The sequence below is a fragment of the Lissotriton helveticus genome, chromosome 4_1 (assembly GCF_964261635.1).
Source record: "Lissotriton helveticus chromosome 4_1, aLisHel1.1, whole genome shotgun sequence".
NCBI classification, from domain to species: Eukaryota; Metazoa; Chordata; class Amphibia; order Caudata; family Salamandridae; genus Lissotriton; species Lissotriton helveticus.
The window spans coordinates 1,788,921,146-1,788,938,262 of NC_136063.1; the positions used below are offsets into that span (position 1 = coordinate 1,788,921,146).

General features: G+C 43.0%; 1 protein-coding gene across 2 annotated transcripts in view; it reads left to right on the forward strand.

Annotated features, from left to right (window-relative positions):
• DIAPH2 (diaphanous related formin 2) overlaps positions 1 to 17,117 on the forward strand; it is a 4,230,744-nt gene that overhangs the window by 3,030,173 nt on the left and 1,183,454 nt on the right. For both annotated transcript variants that reach the window (XM_078688424.1, XM_078688425.1), the window contains one exon: positions 12,131 to 12,255. In XM_078688424.1, the coding sequence (XP_078544550.1) occupies positions 12,131 to 12,255 (125 nt within the window). The remainder of the gene's footprint in view (positions 1 to 12,130; positions 12,256 to 17,117) is intronic.

Here is a 17,117-nt window from a genome sequence, read left to right on the forward strand (position 1 = left end):
AACTGATTTCAGATAACCTTAGTTGTTCAGGTTTTACTTTAAAACATTCATTGTAAGTATGCTTTGTGCATTTTAAGAATAGTTTCCTGTACATTTTATCATAGGATAGGATAGTATAGTATTTATAGAGCCCACTTATACCAGTTGGTGTCAAGGCGCTAAGCGAACAGGGTGAAGTGAGAGCACCAACAACCCGCTAGGAGGCAAATAACCTTTATTGCTTTATTCAATATTTGGATTTGAATCGCACGAGTATGTAGCCATTGTTTGTTGCTGTATACCAGTTTCATTGTCAATTGTTTTTGTAACATGTTGTGTACTAGTTCCGTTGTCCAATTTATATATGACATAGTACAAATTCCTCTTAACACTCGTTTTGAGACCTTGGTTACGCTTCTGAAAACAATAGAAATAAATGAAACAGATACTGTTTGTCTCATCTCCAGCCTGGCCCACACATATGTAAATACAAAGGCACATTTTTCCCATAAAGCTGTCCTTTCGGCAGATAATGTGACAGTAATCAGCTCGGACCAGTGGCCCCACTGTTAGCGAGCTCATGTCAGACTACAAGTGATTACTGCCTAATTTATCTCCCAAGAGGGAGCAAATGGTATTCCTACCAAGACATTTCCATGATGAAGCCCGGCTTTTCCAGTTGAGTCTAACATGATTGGATTGCAGTTTAGCGTTCAGATTATCATCATGGATGCAGTTTGCAAATTGGAGTGTTGATGCAATATTTCATTTCACATTGTGCAATTAAGATTCCCTGGGCGCGTAGATGCAAACACGGTGGTTGACATTCAATATCCATTTTTTGCTTTAAAGATATTATTAGTATAAAAATACCACTTTAGCTGATCTGTTTATTTCTAGGGATCATAATCTCCCTAGAGCAATACCATACGAATGGAGCAGAGTAAAGTACAGGGTAGGCTAAAGCTTTGATACAGGATGGAAAAATATGTGCACAGTAAAATATAATGTTTTAAAATATTTCCTGCCTCAAAAGATGAAGGTTTGAAATAATGTGCATTAATGATGCCAAGACAGCGCAGGAACATGTGAATTACACACATGTAATGCCAGGATCTTGGTTCAAGTGTAGATCCTATATGTTATGTATCTTAAATTGAGATTTATTTCATTACATACATGCATTATAACTAGGCTTTCCTGTTTTCAGTTTCTATTTTTGGTAACCCCCCCCCCCCCCCCCCCGTGTTTTCAAGTGATTTCAATACCTTAAAAAACACAGTGGTTATTAGTGGTTGCACATTTTCACGCCATTAAAAACTACAGAAACAGTGTTTTTCCGGTGTTTATGGAACATTTTGCTTTCTATTATTGCTTGATTTTTGCACTGATAGCGCATGGTTTATAGACAGTGTAAGTATAGTGCATTTAAGGTCCAAATAGATGTCTGCCAACTTAACTTGTTGTAGTACACCTTACAATACTTCTTCAGTGAGTCTTTGGTCATGTGCGCTCGCTCTTTACTTCCCAACTTCTGTGAAAAGGCCCTCTAAACATTGGCACTTGAGAATGGCAATGCCAAAACAGCCAGTACTCAATTTGTGAACTCTGGCCACTGACATAGCTTTCCATGCCAATACTGGTTCACTTGAAGAGTGCGATTCTCAGGACAGATTCTGCAGCATTTTCTCTGATCTGGGCACTTATGCCCTCAGAGTTAATGAAGCAGTCAAAAATGAAGCAGCACTTTTGAAACTACGGAGGAAATTCCCCTTTACGGAAGGGATCTAGAACAGAGTACCACAGTGAGGTTTCATTGACTTCAAATGCCATTGGTGGTGAAGGGACATTTCTGTACATCATTGCAAGCCATTTCTCATACATTGTAAATTAAAAGTTCCTGAATTGCTCATCATCATTGCTTTGCTTACCAAGTGACACACACTCTATCATGGAACATGTCTTTGGCATCATCACTCAGCAAAAAATCTGTAAACGGTTGCCACATGGATAATATAGCATTCATAGCCCCTTGGACTGAGAACCATCAGCTAAGGGACACAGTTGGGATGACTCTTTCTTTGATGCCTCACAAAGCACAAAAGGATAAATATTTGCTTTTGAATTCCTGTGCATAAGAAAACAGTGCACCAGAATGGACTAAAAAGTAAATAGCATTCCTCATTAACTCTGCAGATTGTAAAGATGCTTTCAGCATACAATCTACCAAGTGGCAAGGATCTCTTACAGGGAAGCACGTCAGCTCAGGTATCAATTTTGACAGGTCATCACCCAACTTTTTCATATACTTAGCTGAATCACTGCAAATACAAACAGTATCACTCTAATCTTTGTTGAACTTGGAAGGAACCTTTTTTTTGTAAAGCATTCCAAGTGACACTGCGTTCCATGTTTTCCAAAAGTCTTGTATCATGTTTTAACCACTACCCTAGATGCTTGGTGATAGCACTCTTTTCACATATAGTTGTCACTATACCTTGCATTGAATTTTTTAAAGCCTGAGGTGTTGGCAATTGACCTACTATCAATTCGGACTCACTAGAAACTGAGGGCTGATGTATTAAGGGTTTTTAAGCATTCCTTGTGGGTAAATGGGATGACCCTTTTTAGGAATCACAAAATGTCTTGGTGCCCAGAAACTGTGACAATCTAGTAGATTTACCTAAAATTGTACATAAATGTTAGCCCTTTTCTCTCGCCTCCACATGTAAAAACTGCAGTATTATGAGGAGCTTCCTTCTTATGCAACTCCTAAACATATGAAGCTGTTTGAGGCACCTGCTTATCCAGTTTGCATCCTTACTCCTATCTTTATCTCTAAAATTAACATGGTGGCCAAGATGGCTGCTGCAGCAGATGCTTCTTAAACATGTCCGCTCGGCACCTGCTGCAGTATCCTGCATCATGAACGTAACTGGCCTGCAAACTTTGTTACAAGTGTCCTGCTGACTCACGGGACTGCACTGATACAGGTGTTGGGCTCAGACTGCTTCTGAGGTGTCCCGGATCGGAGGGTCATGATCCTGTGTTGCAGAGGCGGGCCTGCTCATCTATGGAGGCCCGATCCCGAGCTCTGTGGCCGGTTGTGCAGCTCCAGAGGTACCCAGCGGGACGTGAGGAGCACTGCCCAGACGTCCGTGCCTGTATCTGTTTGGTGTGCCTCCGTGGGACATAGCACAGCTGAGCATGGCCTCGCTTGTGCCCGGAGTGGGCTGGGTGCCTCAACGTGTCTGCCCAGCTTCTGGGGGGTCTGCTTGGTCGACGCGGCGGTGGCCTGCGACTCACCCAGTAAGGATTGGGACCCGGGTGGCGCGGAGGGCAGCTACGGTGTCCGGGGGGGCCCTGTGTTGAGCGGCTGTGCACGCGGTTGAATCCAGACCGCGCATGGTGGTACAGGCGGGCGTAGAGAAATCTGACCTGCATTCCTTCCCCGGGGCGAGTGATCTGCCCCCATCTGTAACCTGCAGGATTCAGTAAACTTACCACCCTACGGGGCTGACTGTGATAAAGCTGATGGGGCACATGGAGCCTGCCCAATCCTTTGGAGCCGAAAACATAGGGGGGCAAGATAAGAGGGGAAAAGATGTAAAGGCACAGAAAAGACTTGGGGGGCTTGGTCAGGCGAGGTGACCGGGGCTTCCACTGAGCCTGGGAACTCATCTCTATACATCAGCCAATCAATCGGGGCTGACCGAGCATCTTGTTAGGGCCCTGGGGCAGTGCATTGCGGATTGCCCTGCGGTACCGGAGTCCCTTCACTTTCGTCTCCTGGCTGTCCGGAACATTGCACACCTTCCTCCCCGCAAAATGGGTAAAACTAGGGTCGACCAGCCCAGGCCCTGACTGGGGTTGTGCTGGAGATGGGGGCCCCCTGCCAATGCTGCCCAAACCACGAAGTCAGCATCAACGGTCCAAACAGACCATTCGCACTGTTTTGATGAGTGTTTGGCAGCTGTAATGGACATAAAAACAACGCTGGGCCCCAAAATAGACTCTCTATGTGTGGAGTTGTGATTTCGGCACAAAGATCATAAAAAACTGAAACATAGGGTCGAAAAAACGAAGTCGACCCTGGCGACTATGAGACCTACGCTAGCCACAACGTCAGCAAATAAAGTCACTGCAAAGAGAGGTGGAGCACTTAAAAAATCGGGCAGAACATCAGGAAGGCAGGTCCCGGAGGAACAATGCGTGAATCGTTGGCCTGCCGGAACGCATTGAAGGCCAAAGTATTGAGATATATCTTGAGACCTGGTTCTCCGAAGCAATACTGAAGGGCAAACACTCCAAGTTCTTCTCAGTGGAAAGGTCTCACTGGGTACCGGGTGGTCGCCCTCACCCCGGAAACCCTCCCAGACTGGTAGTTGCGCGCCTGTCAAACTACCAAGAGAGAGACCATATCTTGCAGGTGACAAGGGCCAGCGGGCCGTGGAAGTTGAGAATGCTGTTGTGCACAGATACCCAGACTACACACTAGCAGAGCAGTGCCGCAGGTCCTCCATCCTGGAAGTCACAAAAATTCTGAGGGATCATGAAGTACAGTATGCTCTGAAGTCTCCGGCCACTCTGCCCGTCCAACATAACGAGAAATCCACATTCTGCTCTATCCCCGGCAGAGGCCTGGAGCTGGATGGAACAAAACGCAATGTTACATAACCCATGGGAGGAAAGCGGTCACCCTCGGAAATGGCAGCCCAACTGCGGTGCCCCACCAAAGCTCAGGCAGCGAAGGAGAGAGCGCAAGTGGTCAGAAGTGCAGAGAAACACGCATATGCTGGATCCCCCCCGCAATCGGATTCAGAAACAGACATCACAGCAGAGCACACATACCTATTAACGGAGTCGCCGCGGATGGCGGTGCTGGGAAAGGGACCCTCTGTGACCCTGCAGACTGCAGATGACTTATGTAATCCAATGCTGTATGTCTTAAATGCACAATCAGTTGCAGTGAATGCCGCCATTGCGAACAGAACTGACACTGCAGTCCAAGATAGGCTACACTAGAAAAACTCTGGCCTAAGAAAGTACTCACTATCAAAGCGAGCCTCTTGAACTTATCACGTCTCCACACCTCACTGACGACAAGTGTCTATTACAGAACTATCTGGACAATGTTTTCCATGACTATTCTCTCTTCACCTTTTCTTCTGTACTTTTCTCTACTACAGTTATTTTATAATTATTTACTTATAAGTTCTTTTGCAATAAGTGCAGATGGCCATTTGTCTGTTGGCAAACTGGCCTGGGTTCGGTAGGTGGGTACCAAAGCTTTCATACACGGTCCATTCAGATTATTAATTCACACTTGCTGTACACGAAATGCACTCTAGCAGCGTCACAAGGGATTCTTGTCTCTAGCGGCAGGCTACATACTTATGACTGGTCTTCACTGACCAGTACCATGTTAACACTTTCCAGGTTATATCACAACAAAAATAAGCGATGCAAGGTAACCAATTGCTTTTAATTACATGGAATGTCCATGGGCTGGCAGGACATGTCAAGCGACATAGGGTATACCAATACCTGTGCAGGCATAGTATCTCCATAGCGCTCCTCCAAGAAACGCACCTGACTGTGCACACTTTCATAACCTTGCGCAAATATTGGAAGGCACAATAGTTGGGACCACATACTCTGGATACGCAGGGGTACTCTGATATGGGTGGCACCGGGGACCCGCTCTTGATGCTCCACACACGGACAGATCCGAACGGCCATTATACAATACTGAAGGGACTCCTGGATGGCTCCCCAGTGGTGCGAATATCACTATATGTACCAAATATGGGTCAGTCTGCATACATACACTGTCCCCGTCATTACTCCGTGACCCGTCAGCCCCCACTTCCTGGAGCAGAGACTACAACTGCACTCCCGAATTCGACAACATGCATCTGTTGGATGCTTGTCGAGGCAAACAGAGCGGGTGTATTCACATTATTCTGTGTTACACGACCTAAACACACGAATAGATGCAATATATTGCTCAGCATTGCCCCTACCCATGGTTACCCAAGTGGAATGCCTCGCCCATACACTTTCGGACCATAGCCTCCTGCAGTTGCAGTTAATATGGGGTGCATCTAGAGCCAGTATCCCCATGTGGTGTCTCCATATAGAGGCCCTTAAAAATGATGCACTATAGTCTTTCCTTTTACAATCTATCATGACATACTTTCAAACCAACGAAGGCTTGGCATCCCATGTCAACTTGGAACGGGATGCATTCAAAGTAGTTTTGTGTGGGCATGTAATAAAAGCTGTATACGGCTTGCGCATGTCCCTTATTAAAGAGCTGCGAGATTTAGAAGCCAAAATTCAAAGTCATGAGCTTCTCACCCCTACAGATCCACACAGTATACCTTTATTAACCAAAACTAAGTTATCCCACAAAATAGTATTGCACCGACTGTGCACCCTGGACTATAAACAATATCTTGCTAGACCACACACTTGTTCAAAGGCAGTGAAACAGGACAATATGAAGGAGTGCCTTTTAAACATCCACGTGTGGGACCTTTGAACTCTAAGTTAAAAAACTCATGCCCGAAGTTCTGTTCAGAAACATGGACCTATATTGGCTTCCAAGGTGGTAATGGTAGAAGAACTGTGTCAGTTCATTTTCCATAATTAACAATATAATGCAAGTGACACATCTTTTATTCTACTTCTAAATTGGGCCAATAAAAGATGCAGATGTACTAGGATAATATCCCACTTACACTGTAATCAAAAGCAAATACAAGCACACAATATGTGAGTGAATATTTAAATAATGTGATTCATGAAAGGAACCTCTTTCTGACTTTAGGGCTACTAATGTTAGGAGTGGAACCTTACAGGTAGATCAGTATTACCATTATAATGTCAGACCCCCAAAGTCTATCTTTCAAAATAGCAGGAACAATAGTGTTCTTTCCAGAAAATCTGGGTTACCTGGATTGTTAAGGAGTTGTACTATAAAAAAACCATTTCATCTTTATCTTGGCAAGTTTAACTGTCAGTCTTTTGAAACTTCTTAAACTGAAAAATTACCTACGAGAAGGTGGTGATATTTAGTGATGCCTTTAGGCAACATTGCGATACAGGTAAAAAAATGTTCTTGAGGCATCTTTTTATGGCTGCATAGAAGTTATACCTCATTATTTATTCATCGTACCTGGTGCAAAGTTATGGCTTTTGTAGTTTACAGCGGTCTCACAAAGTGAGCGATCCTCTAAAATATCATGATAGCATATGCTTTAGGAAATAATTTGCTCTGTTCCATTTGACCATTCTGATGATACTAGCGATTGACTGTCGGCCAGAAGGTGTCATTGGCTAATTCCCATGGAAATAGCTTACTATATATGGACTGCTTGTTCTGGGGCTCATATTTTTCAGCTCTTTTACTCAATTACCATGGGGACAACTGTCAATGAAGGGAAATCACATTTCCTTTTCTAAGTCAGTTTAGTTCAGAATTGCAGAGGCAGGAAAGGCAAAGAAAAAAAGGTGAACTAATAATATGAAAGCACAGAAATGGGACCAATTGTCCCGGTAGCCTAACCAAATCATGGGTAAATCCACTCGTTGAGCAGAAATTCTTCTTTCAAATTAGAGTGCATTTTGGGTAGCTCATAATATGGAAACGTTCTCTTGGAATGTTAAGATTTTACAGCATGATTGGTGAATCAGGGGGAAAGTCAAATACCAAAAACAATAGTTAAAAACAGATGACTCGAGCCACTAATGCCCTCATTGAAAAGAAAATTAGACCGTAAGAGGGCCTGTAAACCAAATAGCAATCAGATGGATCTGTTAAAAGGTCCTTCCCAAAGTAGCTTAAAATGGCAGGTTGAGTGGCCATCTTGTACAGACTCCACCAGAGATCAGTACCAGGAGTAGCACCCCCTGAGAATTATGGACATTCGCACTTGAAATGAAAAGGCTAAAGTTGAGAGGTTCCTTACTTATTTGAGGTGGTACGTCCTGGTTAACCACGAGTATTTGCAGGCTGAGAAGTTCTAACGCATACCAGACGTCATACATGTATTTAAATAGACATGATTTCAGGTAATCTTTGAATAGACCTATTGGGATGTCTTTAAGAAACGGAGTGTGATAAAGCTCTAAACTGTGTGCCTTGATGCCACATAGTTGTAATCTTGGCATAATTGTTTTCTCTAAATTCCTCATTTTAGCTGTTACCGATCTACAACAGGGATATAGGTGTCATGCCATACTTTGAAAAGTCATACATTGAACTTTGCATGCCCCGATTGGTCATTGCATAAAGTTTAATACATAAAAGTACAATGTATGCTGCACACTTTAGATCCTGTAAGGGATTTACATCTTGTAAATGTGTGTGAAAACAATTAATTTAGCATGATGTCAAAAGCTGGGGCTAAAAAAATAAAACGGCTTATGATTTGGTGTTGAGTCGTTTAAATCCCCTCCTCTTAAATTAAAGCTGTAGTTTTCCTCTCTTGGTACCATGGGGCTCATTAGGATCGCGGATTTCCCGCATCCTCCGGCCCGGCGGAAGCCACCGCCGGCCCGGAGGATGCGGGAAAACCGCCACGGATGCTTTAAAGACCCACCGCCAAATTAGGATGGATGGTGGTAATTAGAATCTGTCCGCCGCTTTTCCGCCGCGGTCGCATTCCGACCGCGGCGGAAAAGCATTTACATGGCTGGCGGTGTCTATCAGACACCGCCAGCCATATTATGATGGAGTAAAAAGTATGCTTTTCCACTGCGGCTTTTCCGCCGTGGAAAAGCATACGGACCTTCACTTCGGGGGCCCGTTGCGGGTCCCCTGGGTGAAGGGGGGTGGGGGGTGCACATGGGGGGTACCTATGGTACCCCCCTGCATTTGCATGCACAAAGCAGCAGGCACCGCGCGGTGCCTACCGCTTTGTGCACGCAAATGCCGTGCATGCATTTTTAACATTGCGGCAGGTGCAGCTTGAAGCTGCACCCGCCGCAATGTTAAAAATACAGGATGTGACCGCCACCCTGGCGGTCACATCCTAATCTGTATGGAGGGACCGCCGCTGCCCCTGCGGACGGTCCCTCCTACTCTTTGGTGGCGGACGGACTCAGGTCCGTCCGCCATCATAATCGGCCCCCATGTTTGGAGGCCACTGAATAAACAATATGTGGCATGAAAACCAAACCTGTAAAAACTAAAGCATGTAGTGCATTTGTAAAATGACTTCTAAAGATCCTTTCTATGTGTAGAACTTGAATAGTACGTTTTGCTCCATTACAATCTGCATATTGTAAAACAGTGTCATTGTGTTTACAGCGTTAATATTTAAAATAAAATAACAAAACAGAATGTGTGTATCTACCTGCTTTACATCTATCTTTCTAAAATATCAGAAGAGTTGGTGAAATGTCTATTAGTTATACTTGGCACGATCTAGAGAAAAAAGCAATACAGCTTTTCCCATTCTTTAGTTTCCAAAATATGTGTTTTAAGAATAACGTGGTTTCCTACCTTTCTACCAAGTTCAGCCACTAGGGGTTCCCCATGTAGTGAATGCTTAAAAATGATCTCACTCATTCTTCACACACTCACACATTTGTTCACCCTCTCAGGTAAAGTAGCATACCCAAATGTCGACTGAGGAATTGTTGTCTTGCTCCACACACACTTGCTCTTCTTTCCTTATCACCTCCAGGAGGAAGCATAAGCCCCTCGTAGACATGCTGTCTCTACAAAGACCAGCAGATCCCTTTGTCTTTGCTGTCCTACGTACAAGCATCTCCTGTGTTCTCTACCATGAGCTGCAACACAGCACCCTCAGACAATATCTGGTAGCTACATACCACTAGCACCACAAGTACAACATCAATGACAATATGGGTAGAAGTCAGAATGACTAAATGGGGAGAAGTCAGAATGACTATATAAAAACAACCATTAACTCTTTTAAATATAGGCATAAAGATGTGTTGTAAGGCCATAAATAGAAATAGCTCAAAGGATGGCGCGTTCCCATGTCCCTCCCCATATTAATAAAAGTAGATTTGTGCATGGAAGAAGACTAACGTGCAGCTCCCACAAACGCTAGAAAAATGTGGACTTGGTTGTGCCTTGGAATTTCAACCATAAAGTTAATTAAAGAAACTGGTGTTGATTGATTCATGTAAAATCTGCTCCCATAGGAACAGAAGAATGGATATATTTTAGCTATGAACAATTAGCAAAATAAATATAACTGTCGTGAGAACCACCTGTGAGATTTTAACTCCAAAATCAATATGACTAGAATGACATGCTCACCATAGCTACTCCAGCAACAGATAGACATGTAAACCTGTATGGCAAATATGTTTGATGTTATTCTAATAACATTATGCTTGTGAATTTAGCAATGACTAATCCAACAAAGCATACTTTGATAGGTGGGCTAACCTTTTTGATTGCAACCCCATATGATGCCAACTGCTACCACATTCATAAGTCCCTTGTATTCTGTCCTTACATTACATGTCTCTGTAATAACATTTCTCCACTAGGTATCTATCACTACTTTTTGTGCTAATGCCCTACACCTATTTGTACAATAATGGATGAGTCTAGGGTAATAAATAATATAATACCTTGTATATATTTATACGTATATGGTTTTATTATCATGTACTTTGTTTTCACTTTCCTTTCATTGCGTACAGTTCTTACCTTATTTATATTATAATTGTATTTACAATACCTTATGCACTCTTTGTATGATTCCGGGAGACAAATAAATGCACATAAACACACACAGAATAAAAGCGAAATACATTGGTTCAGGGCCTGGCATGTTGACTTTACCAGCTCTTGACATAACAGCAAATATTCAGTAATGCAATTAGTGTAATTGCGGTCTATTTTACTTAGTAACTGGCACCATGCCGGTACCACTGATCTGCTACATAGGGTACGGTAATGAAAATTATATTGAAACTAATTTATGCGATCTTTGTGCTGGAGCCCCATAGGAGAATGATGAACACATTTGCTGTTGATAACACCAGGAGTGTAAAAAACGGAATCAGACTGGATGTAAAGGCACCCTTTACATGAGAATGTGTTGATACATCTACCAGTTATATGTTTTATTCAAGAAGTGTGCACTGGTTGCAATACAGTTCATAACATCTCATTTTTGTTTTTTCTGGTTAGTAAACATAGAAAAAAGCTAGCAAGGGAAAGGAACATGGCACACCAAGAGCTCAATCTAGTTCCCAGCTAAATATAATTGCTCCATAGGGAGAGAAAATGCTTTAATAATCTCTGATTCAGGGGCTTAGGTGATGATCTCATTGTATATAATAAAGGATTAAGAGCTTGTTGGCAGTTTGCACATACCTTGATACCTGCTCCGCTCCAGAAAGCGTGTTTTACTGACGTTATATGTATGTATATATTTATATATATGTGTGTGTATATATTTGGATATATAGAAAGATGTTTCTTTGCTGTCTGTATATTATTTTAATTGAGAAATCTGCTTTTCTCTAATGTGAGTCAGCTGTACATAGACCCCAGACCCTGCCATTAAAAGGTGAACTCTACACCCCCTTACATCAATGAGCCTCGGTGACTTTTGAAATGCATCTGAAGATTCTCAGCCACCGACAGTCGATGTAAAAATTCTAGCTCTGGAAGGAAACTTTCCTATATGATGCTTTATAAGAATTCCTATATTAAAATAAAAGAAAAACATTTGATCTTTCTTCATATCATTTATCCTTAAATCATTTATACGGCCAAGTGCATTCATTAATAAGGTATCATCGCTTTGAACCGTGGATTCGCTTTAATCTTCGAATTAGATTTGAAAGAATGAAATATTAGGATTCCCATCAATACATTTAAATAAAAATGGATTTATTTGAACTAATGGCTGAATAAAGTGGTGACATTCCAACATTAAACATGATGATTGGGCTTATTATATTACACATTCTCACTTATTTTATGATGGGTAGAATTTTATGAGCAGTAATTCAGAAAAATGAGAGCCTTCTTAATGATTTTTTCCCTTTACCTATGGAGCACAGTACCTTCTATACAGATGCCTTTTTTGTTAAATCGAAAGTTGCTGATGATTTTAATGGTATCTCTGTGTTTTTTTCCCATTAGTTTCTGCCCAGAATCTCAAGAGCAGCCTGGATGCAATGGAATTGCAGATCAATCGCCTGGAAAAGGACATCCAGCATTTCCCCAAAACAGATGACCCTCATGAGAAGTTTGTGAGTCGAATGAGCATATCCTTTCAAAGCTCTGAAATGCACTCTCTGTCCTTCCTTGTTAAATATTTACACGGCTGGGAACTATCTGGCTCAGACTGTCTGCCGTGTTGTGTTGTATGGAATTGCACAAGGCACGAACAAGTTACATGTTGTCGGTGTTAAAAGCAATAGGCCATTAGATGATCTAAAATGCATGCATTTCCCTGACTTCAAGTAACACTGCAGACAGAAGAGTGCTTTCAGAAAGGTAATGAAAATCACTGTTGTGACCTCGTGAAAACTATTCTTTGAACATTTCTTTTCCATTAATCAAAAAAAATGGAATTGCACGTCCAACTAGTTCTGTTGCGTGCCGCCAATTTCCATGTATAGAAGTTTGCCATTAATAGGTGTAATTCATGTGAGACTGGTCCAGTAATGGGGACGTGAAATATAAGTATAAGCAGAGCCACGGGAATTATGTGGCAGTGGAGGATAAAATTATGTGGCAGAGTTGATTAAATTATCTGGCAAGAAGTGGGGAATTATGCAACACACTTCAGAAATCTTTGTGGAAAAGTGATCACACTACGTCGTCTTTAAAATACATATTGCCTAAGTGTAAAACACAACGTTTTGTTAAGCGACAAAGATGTGTGCATTCATCATATGCTACAGAAATGTGTTATTCACCGACAAGTAATGATTTAACTTGTATAATTTTACTCGCAAATTCATTCATTTTGCAATACGACGGTTGTTGTAACATATACAATAATGAAATAAGCAAATAAGAAGCCCACATATACACCTCATGCAATTTAAAGATTTCATCTTTTAAACTGTGTATCCCAATTATGTTTTAAATCCGACTTTCAATTATGGTTCCACTCTTTGGTCACACTGTGGGCCTACATAAGTACCTGTTTCCATAAAGAAGCAATAGTACACAGCCCACTTTTGTAAATAACAAATGCGTAATATAAGGGTCTGTTAGATTTAAAAACATAAATATAAATCAAATGTTTGGCATGTCTCTGTACTCATAGCTCCCACTTGAAATAACTACTGCCTCGACATCATCGTCTGTGGTGTAACATGAATCTGCTTTTCTTATGAAGTTAAAAGAGTAAACAAAGAACAATTGTTGTTGCCCTATATTCGAATTGTGTTAAAATATTTCACTATTTTCCCCCTGCCCATAAAAACTGTTAATAACGGACCACGATTTAGAGCTTTGGGGTTGCACCTGAGGCATTCTGGTCTGCATGCCTGATCGCCCCACTGCTTGTAAAAAGGATCAGCCGCCACTCTGTGTAGGAGCTGTACTCCAGTGGTCACTACCGTCTATGGCGATGGGAAGATGTTTATGAGAAAAGTCTGTGTCTTAGTAGGAGTCTTCTTAGGGTACAAGGGAAAAGTTCTGGTTGACTAAAGACTCTGAGCCTTAAGGAGACTTGGTTCTTCCTATACCTCAGGAGGTAGGTATTATGACTTGTTTTAACCTTCGCGATTCATCAAACTCTTAATCCAGTACCACACAGTCAAATGGAGCAGTGTTGGTCTTGCGAACATATGAACATATATAAACGTGAAGAATCAATGCTACGACTTTCTCCAGAATATGATAAGGCATACCTTTCATAATCAAATGTATCATTCCGTAATGATGTTGGTTTCTCGAGCAGCCCATCAGATGAAATCTACACTTGTCTGAAGATATAGTTGAATGGTTTCACATTTAGCACAGTTGAATGTAGACAGAGGGTTCCCCGAGTTATAACTTTTTCCATGTGGTTTAGTTGAAATCTTAAAGAGTGGAAGAATCAGGGAAACCATTGCAACAAGAAAAGAGCATATAGGGTCTGAAGCATCTTAGCCCGCTGTGAATATTTTACAGATCAGAATGATCCACAGATGCAGATTCGAACACCACATCTCAAACGAGGCCCCAATCAGCCAGGCACACGACCGTGTTGGGTACTGAATGCAGGATCACCCCTAGCAGCCAAGGACATCTTATAAGCTGTTAGCAGTGTAACCAAAAAATAGAAGATTTTATAGCATAATATGGAAACCTAATTTGTGGAAGATTACCAATATAAGGACATCATGAAGAAGATTAACAGAGTTCAAAGACCCCAGTGTTCAGTATAGTTGTAACCCAAAGCAAACATACAAATAACCCAATAAACTCATAAGGGTGAAGGCTTTACTGAAGTCTCCGAATGAGTCCCAGACATTTGTTCCAAAGTAATGCTGGGCCTAATCCAAGCTCAGTATCAAAAAGGACAGCCATTCCGGTGACCAAAACAGCAGCAGTAACTATTAAAAAAATAAAGATGTTATTTTTCAGAGTACAACAAGTGCAATTCTATAGCAATCCACAAAGTCATCACCGAAAAAATTGTGAATACACTTTCCAGGCTACGCATCACCAACACTGTGAGGTGAGCTTTTATGGAAAGAATGTCTCTGACTTCCCATCATGATCAGCATGTTGACTATTCTTTTGGGACATGTAGTTCAGATCTGCAGGATATCTGAGTTTCTTCCAAAAGCTGTATTTGGCCATGCTGCGCTGAACATGTTGTTTGCCATAAATGGAGGCCTGATAGTGCCTTTTTGTTAATGCATCCCCCTTACAGGTAAATTAGTAGGACTTATGGATAGGACCTTGCACCGCTGTGTCACTGACAGCCTGTCTTAAGCGATCAGGCCAAAGAAATATAAAATTAACTCCTGCAACCAGAGACCATTCAGATACAGACCACAAGTTCACAGTATTCAGGGGCCACTGGATTGAAATTCGGATGGGGACACTGTTTCTTTGCTGCTGTGTGTGGGGGGCACCTTCCTGTTCTCCAAACGCTCTGATGGGACCGCTGTCCCAGAGCAGGAAGAAGTATCGCTGCGAGACGTTTTTTCTCCATCCACCCACCCTCACCGCTACAACACCCTGGGGAGGACTTCAAGCCAGAGGGTGCAACGCTCCATCCACCCACAGCCGCTAGAGAGGGGGAGGCGCCTCCAACAGCGCATAAAGCGCTGCCTCAACCCCCACGGTGCAGGACACCGCTTATGCTGCTGTGTGTGGGGGGCACTTTCCTGTTGCCCAAATGCTCTAGTAGGACCGCTGTCCCAGAGCAGAAAGAAGTGTCGCTGCTTGGTGTTTTTTCTCCACCTGCCCACCCTCACCGCTACAGCACCCTGGGGATGACTTTCAGCCCCACGGTGCAATGCTTCATCCACCTGCAGCCGCTAGAGAGGGGGAGGTGTCTCCAACCGCAAATAAAGCGCTGCCTTAGCCCCCACGGCAAAGGACGCGTGCAGGCCGCGCCTGGGCAAAGTGCGCTGGGATGCTCTTCGGAGTTACTACGCGCTTTATAAAACCATTAAATAAGGGTGGGCCCGTCATAGCCCATCATCACTAGGATTGAGGCAGGGCAGGGCCACCCCCTTGATCTTGATCGTCCATTGAAACTTGCGGGTAAGACTCTGTCAGTCTATTCACCAGCTGCACTATCCGCTCTCTGCTGAACTTTGTGCTATTTGATTCCATTTGGTCAAATTGGAGTGCCTCCTACCTACTGGAAGAATAGAGTACTGTTTGCTATTTCCCTATTCTTGTGAACTAGCCCGCTCCTAAGCCCCGTCGTGATAAATCAACCCCAACGGTTGTATGCCCAGTTTGGTACTCGATTAACATACCTGTGGAAGGGATCTGACCAGTGGGAAAGAGTGGCTAGCCTGACTTGTATGGGTTTAGGCTGCAGTCCTCCTCCTACTTCATTCGATACTTATACTCTCTGTTTGCTGTATGACTTGTTAATCCTATAAATTCCAAGTGTCTACTGTGAGGGTTTTGTTGGGTGGTTATACTGCGGGTTTGCTAAGGATCTATAATTGGGAAACTCACCTGCACTGTCACACAGCCCCGTTCGCAACCAACCCCTTCCTCCCTATTGCCCCCCACTTCAATTGATACAATGCTCCAGAGGGCCATAGGTGTGATAACAACAAAAATAGAACTTACTGACAGGCGTCTATCATTAACGCCAGATCTCTGGCTCCCGTTGCTAAATCCATCCTCCCCTAAAGCCCCCTCCCTCTCCTTACACTTCGAGCTCTTGAGTCCTCTTAATCACCACGACTAGAAGCCGCTCCAAAAACTGTAACCCGGAAGGGGGGTGCTGCTCCTAGTACATGTAAAAATAGGAAGCGTAAGCATGTGAACGGGGGGGGGGCACCCAAAAGTAAGAAAGCCAACGGGGGCCGGTACCAATCGTGGAGTCTGTGGATATTCCCAAAGTATGTGGAGATTGTATTGGCCAAGCCGGAATTGATCTGGCCGATCCAGCCTGGGTCCAGACCTGATAGGAGATCTACTGACCCAATTCAGAGTTATTATTAAGGAAGAAGTTGCCCCTCTAGTTGATCGTATACACAACTAGGGGAAAAAACATACATCTACTAATATCACACAAACCTTATCAAGGGGGACTAATTTTAGCTATCAGGTATACGCTTCTAGCTTGATACTTGTTAATAAGCCAGGAACGCTTGGGAATCAAGTTCTCGATAGTTCAGAGGGCCCTAGGCGGCCCAATGCCCATAATAACTCGAGAGATGTAACCCACTGGATGCCCACACATAGATTATCGATACAGCAGGCACAAGTTCATTCTACCCACACAGCACTAACACATGTTAATTGTGTTTGAAGAGAAGGACAATACATCACGCCCTATGCTGAGTACAAATAACCGCAATACTAGTTTATTTGGGCAAAGAGTGACTGGAGAAGAGCCGGGGGAAGATAGTTCAGTGGGTAGGACAGAATCATGGATTCAACCCACCATAAACTTACCCCCCAGCCTCATCCCCTGTGATCATTT